This window comes from Ambystoma mexicanum, chromosome 5p (assembly GCF_040938575.1).
Source record: "Ambystoma mexicanum isolate Mex_15411 chromosome 5p, UKY_AmexF1_1, whole genome shotgun sequence".
Taxonomy (NCBI): Eukaryota; Metazoa; Chordata; class Amphibia; order Caudata; family Ambystomatidae; genus Ambystoma; species Ambystoma mexicanum.
This window is the reverse complement of record NC_090930.1, coordinates 282,655,241-282,671,871: the sequence shown is the minus strand read 5'-3', so window position 1 is coordinate 282,671,871 and position 16,631 is coordinate 282,655,241. Positions and strand designations below refer to the sequence as shown.

Below are 16,631 nucleotides of genomic sequence, written 5' to 3'. Positions count from 1 at the left end.
GCACTCCTCTGAGGAGATGTCCCTTCTTTTTTCTATCCAAGTCTCCTTCTTTGATCCTTTGCCGTTGTATGATTGGGCCCCCCTGGGGACACTTTGCCAATTTAGCAATCTGCTCGTCAGCAGGGATCCCAGGGAGCCCGCCCCAGACCAGGGAAAAGCAGATGCCCAAAAACCCTGGTGGTGGGACTGGAGCGGGAGTTGTTGCAGAAGTCCTTGTTTGAGTGTTCCTTTGAATGTTTCTGGTATATGGAATCCGAGTAAGTAACCGACTGAGTTAGTTACCGGGGAAGAATGCTTGCAAGTACCAGACGTCAGTAGCCAGCTACACACGATATAAAGTGAGTAGTCAAACTGAGATTTTATATTCAGAAGTCAATATAAAAACACAAACTCATGTAGCCTCCCATGTTGCACATTTGGGTGGGAGCAGTGGCTAGGAGAGAGTTCAAGGACTTGTTACTTCAGCATCTTTTCAATTTCTATTTTTTACAAATGGTTGTCGCACTTCAGGCAAGCCAAGTACAAAACCATATGGATTCTCCTGGTGGAGAATGGTTTTAGTGAAAGAAGGTCTTCACTTGGCCTGGTTCTGAAAACATGTCTTGGAAGTAATCCAAGAAATCCCGGGTTTAACAGGTTTATATACCATCCGGGACCAGCCTCTGGGTACAGCCCCTCCTTTTACCTTTGGTTGTAGCCACCAAAGTAGCATCTGATTTCAACTTCTTCAGGCAGTTTACATTTTAGATTTTGGAGGGTTTCAGGCTGTCTAGTTGCTGTACTCGATCATGTAAGGCACGGATCACCTCTAAAACAATGTATGGTCTATGCCACTGGGCTAGAAGCTTGTTCTCCAAGGCAGAAAGCAGGATTAGGGCCTGGTTTTCTTTGTTAAATTTACATAGCCCGTTCTGCCATGTTCTGCCTATTGTATATGCTGCTTCAAGAGTTCACTGACTAAAGCCATCTGCTTTTATATCAGCTGTACAAATTGTTCTGAAATTAGGGAGAGACTTCTTGCCTTCCCCAGCTCTCCAACGTGTCGAGGATATCACAATGCTCTCTCCCATTACAAGGCAGCGAAAAGGGCACACAGAAGCAAGTCATCCCAATCTAGTGCCCCTCCTCCCGCACCTCTCATCTTCATACACCAGCATTCCAGGAGGTTCTTTTAGGTTTGTTTGAGATGCTCCACTAGGCCATCAGTTTAGTGATGGCATAGAAGTGTTTGGAGCATCTGTATATGCAAAAGGACTTGCTACACATGATGGTGGACCCTTGATCCAGAAGGCGTTATTTCAAGAATCCGACTCCAGTGAAGCTGGGAAAAAAATGTTTTGAGTAGCATAATCAACTAGAACTAGAATATATCTGTTCCCTGCCCTTAAGGATGGTAAGTGCTCAAAAATATCCAAGCCAATCGTAGAAAACAGCACCTCATTGATAGGTAGGGGTGAGAAAGGGACTCAACCCACATTGGCACCAGACAGCTTGATTTTTCGGCAGGTTTTGCAATATCTCTGAAGCTAATGGACAGTACCAGGCCACAGAAATTGACTAAACACATGGTCTTTGTTCTCAGGTGAGAAAGAGCCAACTCCAGTACTGTTTGGTGCCAAGGGGTGATGAAGTAATCCTCTTTTCTCAATCAAGAAGGGACTTTGTTTTTCCTGTCTTCCCTCTTTTATCTAGATTACTTGTTCAAAGGCAATATGTAGGGAGGAGTCATTGCGCTGGTTGGTGGTAAACTGAGCGGAGATGGACAGGCTCATCACTGGTTTTTTTAGTCTGTTGATGGGGACTGTGTATGCAAGGACATGAATGCTTTTCCACCCCTGGAAGTTTGGGATAACCCCTCCACCTAGGAATGAAAGTTTACTTGCAAATAAGTTGCGTATGCCAAATGGTTAACGAGGAGCACTAATACCACCCCATTGGAGTCATTTTCTATCACGACTGCTCTAACATTAATTCAATTATTAGTCACCAACCAGGATTGGGTGCCATCATCCAGTAAATTCCTCTCGGGAGTTGAATTTTTAAGTCTGTTGATACAAGAGCCGTATTTCCTGCTGGTATTATGTTGACTGCACTATTCTGAATCAAATCTATTTGGAACTGTGTTTCCCAGCGAGGCACTTAACCACCTTACGTAGGGGATGTGCTGGGCAAGTTTGGACCCTTAGTCCCACTACTAGCAACATTAGTAAAAGTGATGAACAGCCTACCAGAAACAAATTCAGAGATCTACAAAGTTCCCGATCGGGCCCCCTTTAAAATGAATGTATTTTTTGTTGTATAGGGTGAAACATTATCACGATAGCAACAGACAGGATTTGTAAAACATTAATTTGTATTTATTTCATATTGTGAGAACAGAAGAGCGCAGAAACATTCACAATGAAGAAATCACATTACAATATTATAGGCACATTTAACAAGGCTTTATTAACAGGATATGCATTCTTAATCCGAAGATAAAAAGACCATTACTTCAAAACCAAGGTAAAAGAAAATGGACAGAAGTCCAAAGGTGACCTGGAGCAGGCACAAGTATTACAAAAGGGGTAAGCATGAGACATCTATTACCCCTCCAATAAAGAGGGCAGGGAAGGTGTAAATTCCCCACTATAGAAACCTACAGGGAGATGCAGGTGATGGACAAACCTCTCACTGTAGAAACTCCCAAAAGGGAGACACAAGAGGCCAGGGAACACCAACAAATCAACCAGGAGAAAGGGAGGCTGCTTCCAATAAAACTAGCCTTCACTGAGCCCATTGTCTTCCACAGATGCCCCAAAAAGGGAACTTGGAATGTCCACAGGAGTTAAAATTAATGTGGGGATGGTTCCAACCAACTTCGTGGCATAACTCCCTCCCCCCCAACGCAGTCAACACAGCCAGCAAGACAAATCGGAGATGGGGACAAATTGCATATTAACAATAAACAGGATGACCGGATACAAAGTTCGCAGATGCCGGATCAATATATAGTCAGTGGTTTTGTAACACCAGGGACAATATCCCAAAATACAATACCTTGCTTGATTAGCCACATGTGTTAGCCCCTTCCCATACATTCTACCTTTTTTTTTATTTTTTAAGTATGATCATTAAGAATTTCAAGTTCCACAGTTCTCCACCATAAAATGGTGAAATGGAACAGGGATTGACTGCTCTGATGTTGTATTTGCAGTATGCCATTTGAACTGATTCCATTCTGTGCACGCCTAGAGCAATTCCACTGGCACCCACAGCTCTCTCCACCAATATGGCTACGTTCAGTAAATAGAGGATCAGCAAACGGTGTAAGGTGGGCTGCTGGACTGAGGCCGCCTGCTCCCACTTGTACCTCTTGTTTGTGTCTCATGAAAATGTTTCCCCATCCACCGCTCAAATTGGAACCTTAAAGAAGAAATCTGAAACACCTTTGTGGCAAGCGATAGTGAGACCTCCTATTGGTGGGCCCCTGATTGGCATACACATTTTTCAGATGACACTGCTTGCACACCTGCCTGCAGCTCTGTGCACCAAAAACTCAAAATGGTTATCGGGCATTTAGGAGCCAGTCTCCTTTCTGACTCAACATTCATGCTCCTAGTCACACCCTCAAACTGTCTCAACAGTTCTCATCTTTGATCCATTGTGCTGGTACCCTTCCGTAGAATTCCTCCGTCATCTGTTTATGTGTCATTGTAAGTAATGTTCAGGTGACCTCAACGCTCATGTTAGTGTTTGTAGCCTTAAACTCCAACAATATGATGCCCACATATATTTCAATCTCAGACTAGGAGACAGAGAAGGACATTGAAAATACAGAGGTTGTGCAAAACTGCAGTATTGTGTAGGAATGTATATGTGGTGGCGGGTCAGGGTAGGTTTTAGAGAGTGCGGGTAGAGAAGTGAAGGACTTTGTCTAGCGGGGGGGAAGGCCAAGGAGTAGTCTCAAGTAGTAGTCGAGTTTGCTGAGCACTACGAGATGATAGTTTTCTCACAGTGGAAAGTGTGAAATGGGCACATTTCCAAAATGTTCAGAAGGTTGATACGAGGGATGGTAGTGAAGAATTGTAGCATCAGAGGTCGCTATCAAAGAGGACCCTGGAGTGAGGGAGCAAGTTCAGGTGGGAAGTAGATAGAGGGGAGGGTAGGAACGGTATTGGAAGACCTCCGCATGAGACATTGGAGATACATCCAGTGACTGTTTTCAGAGAGACAGTTGGTAATCGATTTTGAGATGGCTGCAGTGAAGGAGGCAAAGGAGAAAAAGATTTAGCAAAAAGGTGATTGTGAAAGCAAAAGGGCAAGACTTGTCTTCCTAAGGCAGGGGTATAAAAGGTGAGGAGCAGAGCTCTAAGGCATGTTGCTTGGGGTACGCTGCGAGTGAGAATGCTGGGGTCAGAGGTTTGTGATTTCCAGAAGATTTTAAAGGAACAACCTTCCAGGTAAGAGGCAGCCCAGGTGAGAGCAGATTTGTGAAACCCAAGACCTTGAGAGTGAGAAGTAGAGGGGAGTGGTCAGCTGTGTCAAAAGCAGATGCAGAGTCCAAAAGGTTGAGTACAGGAGTTTGGAGTGGTGAGCATCAGAGTGAAAGTTAGAGACATGCATGAGTGGAGTCTTGTGGAAGACTTTCTAATGATGCCAGATTGAAGTGGATCATCAAGCCCATTACCCACAAGATACTTAGTGATCCGATTGAAGACCACTGATGTGGAGTTGTGTGGTATTCTACAGATCGGAGGAAAGGGTCAGAGGTGAGTGCTGCGATACAGGCCTGCTGGGTGTTTCAAAAACCACTTGCTCGTCAGATCAAGATTTTTCATAAATATTTTTACAACCAGCAGAACAACCGAGAATAGCAAACCGCTCTATATGTATATATTAGTCATATCTGCAATGAAGTGTTTAACCTGCTTACCTTGCTTGATGAGCATGCTAGAATGTCATGAAGAGTAGACATTTCTGGAGGACTTTGTGGTAATCCATCATCTTCTGAAACCGCACCTGCATCATCACTTGCTTTACTTCGTATAACTTGTGGTGGAGAACCAACTCTGATGTTGGACTCCAACTGTAGCTGAATAAGATACAGTATATTTATTGTCAAGCAAACAAAAATCTTGCGTGTATCATTACATTTGAAAGACAATTTTTAGCAATCACAGAATATTTTGCATAGGATACATTTTTTAACCTCTTACATAACATGCAACCAAAATGTGATAAGTGTAGATGGTGGCATTTGTTCTGTTGGTAGCATGGGTCCCCAGATGCAAGATACAGCAGCACTACCTGGTCTCATTCTTAGACTTCTCATTCTTGAGAAGACATCCACCTTTTCCAAACATAGCCCTGTTACACAGTAGTTATTGTCCTACCTCCACTTGGACAGGAGTAAATTAGTAAGCTGCAGCCAAGGGCAGGTACAGATTGTGCTGAGGCAAACCACCCTGAGACAGTGCAGATTAAATAACTTTTCTGGGTGCAAACATCCCGGGATGGGTATAAATTTAGAGTACGGACAGGACTTTCAGATTTGGAAGACTAAATGGGATAATTTCCAATTTCAGAGTCAGTTGCACAGATGGAACCATTTCTGTTTACCTGTGTAAAAGGTTCCCTGTTATGCAATGTACCTTTTGCACAAGGTAGTGGAAATATGAAGACTAAAACATAGGCACAATCACCTTTGCTCTGTACTTTTCAACTACATTGGAATTGGAAAAAAAGCATAAATGCCTCTCGCAAATGAGAGAGAGGCATTTACAATTAATTTCTATGTAATCTGCAACTTTTACCAGATGGTAATTTCAGTCGGGTTCCATAGGAATCCACTGCATTACCTCCAGCATGAAAATACATGCTGATGGTAATGCAACAGCATTCGTGATGGAGCGGGTAAAGCAGGCTGAAATGTTAAGTCTACCTTGATCCCCAACTGAACCTGACCAATGGTTGAAAATCCAGCAGATCAGTACAAATTGAAGTGAAAGCACACCACTATTTTTAATGATCTATGGGACTGGCAAATGAATCTCCTAGAAAACTCTTTTACCCACTTATTCCACAATCCTTACACAGTTTCCCAAGAATCTTCCCCTTTTGAATTATTTTATAACCCCATTGTAGACATTCATCCAACCAGTCCATGAAGAGAGACAATAAAGATGTTGAACTAATCTTTTGTGCTCTGCGGTATCAGTCTCGCGACCAACTAGTGTCTGAAGAGGGATTCACAGAACCCAGCTCAAATTCATCCTTATAGCACCTCCCCGTTAATCCCAGAAGCTAAATTGCCCCATTGGGCTATTTTCTGGGGTGGTAGGAACCAGTTTTGATTTATATAGTACTGAGGATTTGGTTGCACCCCAAGTAGTATATTGTTCACAACACACCTCAAAATGCTAGTTCCTAGGGTAAGCACTGACTAATTTTGTCCAAATCTGGAGTGGCTGCTAACCATTGCACCATTGTGATGGGTGAGGTGGTGGATCGAGAATATCAGGGTGATGTTATGGTCTTGATGGTTAACAATGGGTCTAAGCCTATCCTTTACAGAAAGAAAATCCCATAGCCCAAATAATTTGTGAGTGTGCATTTATACTAGATGCACTTGAATTTCCAGACTTTCTGCATACAAAAAACAGAGGGACATTGCTTCACAGACCCGATCAAGGGACCTAAACGTTCCTCCAAGCTGGTAGAGGACCTGGCAATCCCTCCCAAGATGACACAGCCCTTTTGAGTGATTTTGAGAAGAGAGATCCATGAAACTGAAGGTCAGGACAAACCGGGCCCCTGTTTTGTAGAAAGAGAGGAGTTCTAATAGCAATCCAGAGAGCACTAACAAAGAGGATGGAGATACCAGGTTTCAACTGCTAGTTCCATAACAGTGTAACAAACAGTATTAGAAATAGTGCATGCCCACCTTACATCATGGCATTAAGATGTAGCTAAGAATCAGGATCTTGTGTTTTTCCATCTTCTGTCCTAGAATGCATCATAACATAAGAGAGCATCGTACCATGGGGTAAAAATTCAAGTCACTAGCCAGCCATAAAAAATAACTCATCACTTCTTAAGCACAGTACACCATTTCCTACTCGCCAGAGTTAAATAGAAACTAGCCAATGACTAGTGGCGAGTGCATATTTTGCAGCTTGATTGTACATACTGTCCCATTTGCCATAGAATCTCCTATGGGAACAAACAAGAAACCAATCCAACAACACTCCCCAAATCGTACAGAGAACTAAAGAGTGTATGACTAATAGTTAGAAGAGAGGACCTTGCAATGATTTTCTTAGCATTATTATCAATGACTGATCAGCTCCCAAGCTCAATGGCATCGGTCACATTGTTTCCAAGGTATTCGTGGATCCCAAATATGTAGTCCAGTAGCCTGATCATTACAAGATCGATCAAATCCATCACGTTAATTGGCTGAAGTTGTAACCCAAGAATGACAGCGTTCACAAACCTAAATAAAACCAGCTGCTCCTCTTTAGATCTAGACATTACCTTAAGACCTACCCTCTTGCCAGAAACAATATCTACAAAACATCTTGAGCCATTTGCTGCATGTATATTCCGAGTGCCGCAAAAGGGTCCAAGGGCTTTTCCACCATGCACATACAGTCCTGGGAAAATCTGTCCACCCTAGAATCTATATGTTAACAGAAGCCTATAGGCAGATCACAAGAGAGGTATTAAAAACTAGAAACAGGTCAAAGAAAAAAACAGTCCATGGTCCTATAGCATTGGTGGAAATGCTTGATGGGGGCTGGTGATTTTCCCTTGACTTTTGGAAAGTTAGGACATTATCGTCATTTGATGCATAGCCCCGGGTGAACTAACTGATAGAAACTTTGATAGTTATATAAACCTCCACCCTCAAAATACTTTTTTGCAAGTCCCCGCTCCCCTCTTGCTGTTGAGAATAAAGAAAAACATTTTCCACTTTTGAGGGATATTTGCACACTTTCACAAACTCAGAATGTATTGTTTGGAAATATTCTGAAATATGGGGGCCAATACGGTGGCCCAAAGAACTGGAACAGACTTAAAAGTCGCGTTAGACAACCCATCAGGCCAAGGAGCCCTAGAGGGTTTCCATTTGTTAATTACAGTAATTTCTTCAACAGAGAAAGCCAAATACAGGTTTTCCTTCATAATCTTAGAATTAAAATTCTGAGTTCAATAGTTTCCCATTAAACTTACAGAAGCGATCCACCCAACTTGACTCAGCAATGGGTCGCGCTTGCAGGAAGTCTTGCATACTAATAGCCCTTTAATCAAGGACCAAAAAGCACATACATCCTTACTTGTTAGAGCATATTTTTTCGGAATCTCGATGGAACCAAAAATCTGTGTTCTTTAAGCCCATTTTCAACCTTCTTCTGCATTACATTGTTTGCATCATTCACATGTCTAATGTTACGACGCAGCTCCCTCTTTTTCATTTGAATAGTAGTGTTGTAACAGTACATATGCATAGCCTTTATTCCCACTCTTCCCATCTAAAAACAGACCATGCAGTAATCCCTGGCAAGAATCTGTACAGTTTTAAGGATTCATTAATTCTGTGGCCTCCAGATTATTCTTAGCCACCAGTCTCATAATTTTCTCATCCAATCTGCTATGCCAGGCTTCGAGACTACTGTAAAGATGCCCGCCTTAATCGCCACCGACAAATCTAATCTCACGGTAGGCATATGATCAATCAAAATTCTTGTGTCTAGTTTCAACAATGATCACATTACTACAGCTCTCCTATAGTTAATTTAGAGCAGTTTTCAAAGAGTGCGCTCAAAACAAAAATATAGTCCAAAGCTGAATGCAAACTGGAGTTATGCCAGGTATAATGCACAAGACTTTCACCCCTAATTCGACCAATTCGACCATTCAAAAGGATCATGTCCCATGCTTCCATTTGTGACAAATACTATCACTGCATACATGGGGTTGTTGAAAGGAGTTAGATCGAGCAAAGTTAGTATAGAAAGATGAATCCAAACATTGCTATTAAAATCCCATTACGATAATATGACTGGAACAACCTGAAAGCTAATTATAAAAAAAATGCAACAACTCAAACATAAAAGATTCCACTTACACTTTTATAGGATTTAAATACACATTTAGCAACAGACAATACTGAAGTTCGTTTGACCCAGAATGATCCAACTTAATTTTACAGCTGGTATATCTGGTCACGCTAAATCCCAAGCCTTCACTGTAACTCCAATATTGTTACGTACTGCACATGGGAGAACAACAAATGGTCAACCTGAGTACCCTTTTTGCGCCCAAACGTGTAACAGTAAAGCCATCAATATCAGCCAAGTTTCCTGTAAACAAATAATCAAATCGAAGCCACCATGAAAGTTCACGAACAAATTTGTCAACAGATGGGAAAATCCCCCCCGAGGTAAAACTTGATTGGTGCTCGGCATTATCTCAATTCGTTAACATTGGGGCAGACTTGCCCATATGCAAGGTGTTTAAAATGAGCAATCAGTAAGATTTGCTTGCTGGATAACTGTGAATATAAAGGGATATAGAGAGGATGTGGAGGAAATTAAAAAAAATGGACTTGTCCAGAAATTCTACTCTACAACATAAAGGAATTACACTCGAACACCTCAATTAAAGTGAAATTAAATAAAGCTGGCCTGTTATCGGATACAATTCCTACAACCATTGGGCTTAAACAAGGCTGCCCCTTGCTCCAGAATAATATAAACTATATTCCTCAGATATGGAAAAAGCCTTTGTAGATATAAGATCCTTTCCAGCAAAACTTGTTAATATAGCAATTGGACGATTGATCTATGCAGACGACATAGTTTTAATCGATCAGACTCCTATAGGTCTCCAACATCAACTAAAAACATTAGAAACATGTTTAGTCGAAAACAAAATGACCATCAATCCAGAAAAATCTAGGATTTTGGCGTTCACTAATACCAAAAAGAAGAAAAAGATAAACTCACCTCAATGGTATTTAACTAATAAAAAGATAACGGAAGTGACAGCTATCACGTACCTGGGGGTTTGTATCAATACCAACAGATATGAAGCCACGAGATGTCAGGAATTAAAAAACAAACTTGGAAACGTAATAGGCCAAGCTAAGATTCTACTTGTGCGATTTTGTCGATTTTCCATGAAACTGCTGATAGACTTCTATCGTGCAAAAGTAGTGGCAATTCTAACCTATGGATCACAAACCTCACTCCTATTGGACAACAAAATATGGTCACGGCTAGAAGGCAAGTTCTGGAGATCTATTTTGGGATTGCCAAAATCTTTCCCAATTCAATTAATTAGAATAGAGCTGGCACTATCCTCTCTGAAAGTCATCGTGGAGTGGAAGATATTGTCTTTCTACAGAAGATGCCTAGAACCGGCAACAAAGGGGGGCTTTGCGGCCATAAAAAAAGCAATGGCAGAGAGGTCGGAACCAATATTGACTGAATGGGCCAAAATATGCCAGATGATTATTCTTAATTTGAATGAGACGGAAGAATCCTTCTTAAACAACCCAGATCAAGTGAAAAAAAAATTGTACACTAGAGATTGGATTGACACACTGGACGAGCTCACTAAATATCGGGGCTATGAAGAATTCTGGGCAGTCCCGCGAAAACTGAATATACTACCCAAATACCTAACTCTCTTCCCCAATTGGTTCTTGAGGCAAGGCTTCTTAAAGCTGCGTTTGAACCTCTGGCCAAGTAGAACCAATCATTATAGAAAAAGAGAGAGAGATGACCCAAAGAATTGTAGATTATGTAAAAATGTATTAAAAGTTGAATCATTGAAACATTTGCTGCTGGAATGCCCTACTGTGAGAGGTGAACGACAGACGTACTTAGGTCATATCTGGCAAGAATACAGATTCAAGGACATTGATCTTTGGTGGTCATACCTGCTGGAAGGAGATAAGATCTCAAACAATCTTGCGATCATATAATTTATCCAGTTCATCTTTGAAAAAATTGAGGGACAAGACAAACCTCTTGGAACAGTGAAAAGGACCTGAAATCAAGCAGACTTTTGCAGTGTTAAACACTAAGCAACATAAAAGAAAAGAAAGAGAAAGGAAACAAGAAACCGGCATTTTTATAAATATCTATTAACATTTTAGCACATCTGCAGAACAGAAGTTCGGGAAAATGCTATCCTTGTTGTTTTTAGACTATTTTTATTGCATTATTCTTGATTTTAAAATGTTTTTTAAGTTTTAACGATAGGCTTAACTCTCGTCTTGATTTTGTATAGTTGAACTTGTTTTTTTTCTCCTCTCTCTTTATGTTGTTTTCTTCTCTTTTATGTTGTTTTCTGCTCCTTGTTCGGTAAAAATAGCTAAAGGTTTTCTTTATGTAAACCAAAGAGCTACAATAATTAAAAAAATAATTTTAAAAAAAGGGATATTTACTTTATGTTCAGGATTTCCATCAGCAGGTACATTATCAGTGAATTAAAAATACCCTGTGTACCCGCCACAAGCAAAGTTTTAGAAGTGGTCATTTGATTTCCTGCCAAACATTTATCTCCCAGGGTCAAACAAACATCATAACCCAGTGATAAAAAAAGAATATACCTTTCTAACACAATAGTTCTAACCATATTGGAGGTAAAATGCAACAGCACTAAATCAATATGATGGTCAAATACAAATTCTACTTCCACATTTATTTATTTGCATACAATTAACATTTAATGTTTGCAAAAACATTACAAAGTAATCTAAAATAGCATCAATTAATAAAACTCAGATTCAGACATTACAGATTCAAACAATGAAAAATAAATCTCAAATTCCTCTTCTCTCGCTATACTTGGTTGGCTGCCTTTCCACTCTCAAATTAAATTTCACTTCCTTTGTCTCGTTTTAAAATCCCTCTATGGTCTTGTCCCTAGCTACCTTGCTGTGCTCTTATCTTTCTATACTCCATCTTGTTCTCTCCGGTCTTCCTCTCTCTTTAGACTTGTACCTCCTCGTCCCCCGTGTGCAAAGTCTCGTTTCCGATCCTTTGAGCTTCTTGCTCCCCTCAACTGGAACGCTCACACACTTTCTCTTCGTTCCATCACGGTCTACTCTCTTTTTCGCACCTCTTTAAAAATGTACCTACTTCAACATCCCTGACTGATTGTTATCTGGATGTGATTGTTTATCCATTTTTATTGTACCGTATCCTGTTTTAAATGTTCAGCGCTTTGGCTTAAGGCGCTGTATAAAATACAAATAAAATACAAATTCTATTAGATCATCAAGGTAACAATCATCATGAAAATTCATCAATAAAGCATAAATTTAAATACTTCAATACTACACTGTTCAAAAACTGTTCACTGCTATTTAAAATCCTTGACCAAACCAGTCTTTATTGCATATGTCCGTAGAAGTAATTGAGCATAAACAAGGTATGTCATACATAAGAGAATATATTTTGTTTGTTCAACAGGATAGTAAGATTATTGTCAAAAATTCCTTCAAGAAATACACCTAAAGAGCTCAGAGTTTCTCATCTGAGATGCCTTCGACAAGGAACCATATTGCGAGATCAACCTTAGTAATGCGCGATTATCTTGACCACTGTTACACTTAGTTTTTTCCTCCCTTCTAATATCAAACATACTCTTATACTTATAAAACAAACAAGCATAAAAGGCATTGAGAAAGGCAACTCAGAGATTGCGCCCTACACCCTCTGAGCAAAGACATGTACATCTTTTCCAGCAACATTGTTTTCACCCAAGTTCGCTATTATTTTTGGACTTTTTTCATCTAATGTTAAAAAGACAGCGTAAGGCAGAGAGTTAAAGCATCTAGTATAAGCAGTTGGCTCTAATAAAACAGGTCCAACAGACAAAGCCAACATGCCGGTACCCATTTCTTGGTCTATCCTAGGCATTGCAATGATCTAGGCAAAGTTTCAAACATTATACAAGAATGTTCTGCTAATATAAGGTTCAAGTCCACTTCCTCCGTAATATGGGTAGCTTTCGTTGGCTTCAAGAAGTGAATTATAGAATGTTTCCTTTCAACTGGTTGGATGCTCGCCTTGGCGGATATCCTGTCACATGCAACATGAAGCTCTGTATCAACCTCTATAGTATGAGGAATTGCCTTCTGTGACTGATCATCTTAAGCAATGTCCTCGCCTTCATTAGTAGGGGACTAACCCAACTTAAGGTGAAGACATTTGCGAGACAACTTATTTTTTGGCTTTCCTTTACATGTATACCGCACAATCACGGGTCCAGAGGCATACAGGCAAACAAAAAAAGGTGAAAACCTTCAGATTGTAAAAAGAAAAATCACAGAGACATACAGCCATAACAAAAAGTCAGTCCTTACTAACCAGTGAGGGGTTTTTGGTGCCAGAGTCTCAGGACTATCTAAAGAGGAAGGTTTTCAGTTGTTTTTTCAAATACACTAATTGATTTTATTGCACTAAGTTCTGGTGGAATTGAGTTCCACTGTCTGGGTGCTTCTACAAAGAAAGCACATGTAATCACTTGTGACAGCTTGGCTCTTGCAACCACACGCAAATCTGTCCTGTCAGATCTCAGGTTGTTCACTGAAGGTTTCCTTATTAGCCTCTAGTGCAGGTTAGAGCCCTCAAGGCATTTGTCTCATTCTGAGCAGCTGAAATTAGATTCTCGCCCCCCCCCCAGTAACCAATGCACCTCCTTCCAGACCTCGGAAACATGCTCATGCTTTTTTGAGCCTATCGCCCTAATGGCACTAGATTGAATCACCAGCAGTCTGGCAATTTCTACTTTGAAAGGCACAGCTGCAAACTCTCGAGTGGGTACCTTCCCAAAGAACACGTCAATGGGCCGTGTTCGTTCTCGCAGAGGGGCGCCTATGGACTATATTTCAATTTCTACTTTGCCAGTTCCTGTTAAAAGACTACTGCAGTAATCTATTTTTGACCCTATGATGGCTCTGGCCATCGTCTCAGCTATTTTTGGAGAGGAAAGGGCGAATATGTGCTAGTAATCTGATATAGTAGGATGAAGTGGACACCAACCCATTTACTTGTGCCTTCATATTCAAATTTTGATCAAGAAAAACCCCCAAGGGTTTTGATCTTGTGTTTAGTCCCAATTTTACATTCTGCTATTTGAAACTCAAAGTATTCATGACCCAATTTCTGACCCTGAGGCTAGTCCCCATAACCATCAGCTCAGTTTTACCATTATTTAATGGTAGCTGCTTTCAAGCATCCAATCCTGGGTTAGGCTATATAGTTCGTTGATGGCATGTGTATCTACAGTATAGTTTCCTGCGTGTCATCAGCATAGCTAGATAAACATATATTCCTATCCTCTAATATCTGAAAGAGGGAAACAGTGCATATATTGTATAATTAAGGCAACAGGCACGCTCCCTGTGGGCCGCCATAAGCAGGGGAACTCACTTGGCTTCTGCAATGCCACTGCAAACCCTGATGGATCTATTCTCCAAAAATGCTCCTTCTAGGCTATTGCATCCTCAATAAAGTTTGCCACTTCCTTGAGTCTCTGTAACAGTAATGTATGCTCAACCAAATCAAAGTAGGCAGAAACATCCGGTACCAAAAGCAGCATAGTTTGACAATTTTTCATGTTTTGGATTGGGTTTGATTTCAAGTCCAAAAGGGTAGTTTCGGTTCCAAATCCGGGTCTAAATCCTGACTGACATTTATTGAGAACATTATGCTTGGTGAGATGGTGCACCGTTTGTTCACATGGCACTCTGTCCAAGATCTTCAGTAGGAAGGGTGAGTTTGTGACGTGTCTATAATGGCTTCTCATTTTTTAGATTGTTTTCGTTTTAGCCACTGGAGCCTTTTGCACACTTAGGTTTTATACTAAGACCACTATAATCCACAACAGGCGCACGCAATCTGTCTAGCCTCGCAGCTCGACAACAAAGCACTTGATGCAAAAAAGTGTGATAATCGCGACACTCGCAGACCACTTTCCTGCGTTAACATGTGGACACAGCTGTTGTGCATTTGAGCATTTACATCGGAATCCAGAATTACTCCACTCATAGGTTCAACAGGAGACTCCACCAGATGGTCAATCACCAACTCATCCACCGCCGCTTCCAATATAGAAGAATCGCCCAATACGAGTCGGTTTATGTTCAAAACGCCTAAAATAATAATGGGGGAAACCGGTAAGTTTGGTACAGCCGTGGCAAGTGTTGGAGTACTAAGTGGGAGACTGATCGTTTTGTCATCCGGAGACAAAGAGACTGCCATCATCGCTGATAAATTAGTCCCTAAATCTGCATCCGCCAAAGGAGCCATCTCAGACCAAGCTCTACTTCACAGGGTGTAATCATATGAGCGGAGCAAAAAAAAACAGAGTACAACAGCCATACACTCCTCCACCAGAGCAGGTGTCAGTCTAGAAAAATAGATACCTCTCACGATCAATGGCAATGTATCATGTTGGCCGAAAACCAACCGTCTCATGTACTAAACGTCAGAAATACAGACTCATAAGTTTAACCAATGTGCAGCCATTTTAATGTAACAAGAATCGCCATTTTGTTTTCTAACGTTTTCTCATTGCTTTTTGTTCTAAACTGCCTAGCCGAAAGCTTATTCTGCTTATTCTACTTCACTGTTTTTCAAACGCGAAAGAGCCGAGAGTTATTCGTTGAAACATAACGTAGGCAGCCACAGAGAGGAATGCCCAATCCCCTCCCGCATATAGCCTTGGAGGAGAACAACACAGCATTTAATCATTTCACTGATGCCAGCCAGTCTCGTTAATATGGTAGACATGCTGGAAAGGAACAGTTAAAGGCTTGAATTATGCTTTTCGTATGGCCCCCCCTTTCATAAGCCCAGTAGAGCGTGCTAACTCCCAGGACAGGAATAGCAAATAGGAGATAGCAAGGCCTGGAGTGCGACTCTTCCCCCGTATGCAGCTTGCTCGCAAGAACAGAAGCACTGTGTTCTGTTCAAAGAAATATGTCTCTAGACTCGCAATGTTGCATATTGTTGCTAAAATAGGTGTTCGAAGGTGTCATATTCGTCGAAATTGTCAATCATCAAACCCAGTTCAAAGAAACTATACAATGGGCGGTGTTAAACAAGTCATGACTGATTGTAAGAGGTCCATTTGGTATATATGTAACTGATGTACGCTATTTGCGCTCTTGCGCCCCTCGAGGTCTGGAAACACAGGTCGCGGGCGTGAGACCGAGTTGGCCAACTGAGACTATTTGCTTTGCAATAAACCCTAGCTTTTGGGAATTCAACCTCGTGTCTGACGTATCAGCTCGTGTGTGGTGATTTGCCTTGTTTCCACAACGCGAGGGTCCCCTAGGAGCCCCTTTCCCATGTAGTCGCCTTACGCAACCTTCCACTGACTGCCACAGACTGAACATTCTCCTTAGCATTCCGAGTTTGCACACAGCACCTTGGCTTCCACCTATGCCATTTTGCCTTGCAATATTCAATCGATGACCTCTGCCACAGGAACTCATGAGGAGCACTGCTGTAACTGCTTATAACTGTGCTCTGCACCCTCCTCTTACACTGTTCGAGAGGCGGGTCTGCTACTTAGCTAGCGACTCGGCAACTCACCTCTCTTCGACCGAGCAATAAGGCATG

The 16,631-nt window shown here is 41.3% G+C and overlaps 1 protein-coding gene across 6 annotated transcripts in view; it reads right to left on the bottom strand.

The window, feature by feature from the left end:
- Nucleotides 1–16,631, bottom strand: part of LOC138480915 (acrosomal protein KIAA1210-like) — a 1,033,315-nt gene that overhangs the window by 367,889 nt on the left and 648,795 nt on the right. For all 6 annotated transcript variants that reach the window (XR_011274164.1, XM_069612715.1, XM_069612716.1 and 3 more), the window contains exon 5: nucleotides 4,916–5,074. Coding sequence is in view for 5 of the 6 variants with exons in the window: in XM_069612715.1 (XP_069468816.1) it covers nucleotides 4,916–5,074 (159 nt within the window). In the remaining variant the exon portion in view is untranslated. The remainder of the gene's footprint in view (nucleotides 1–4,915; nucleotides 5,075–16,631) is intronic.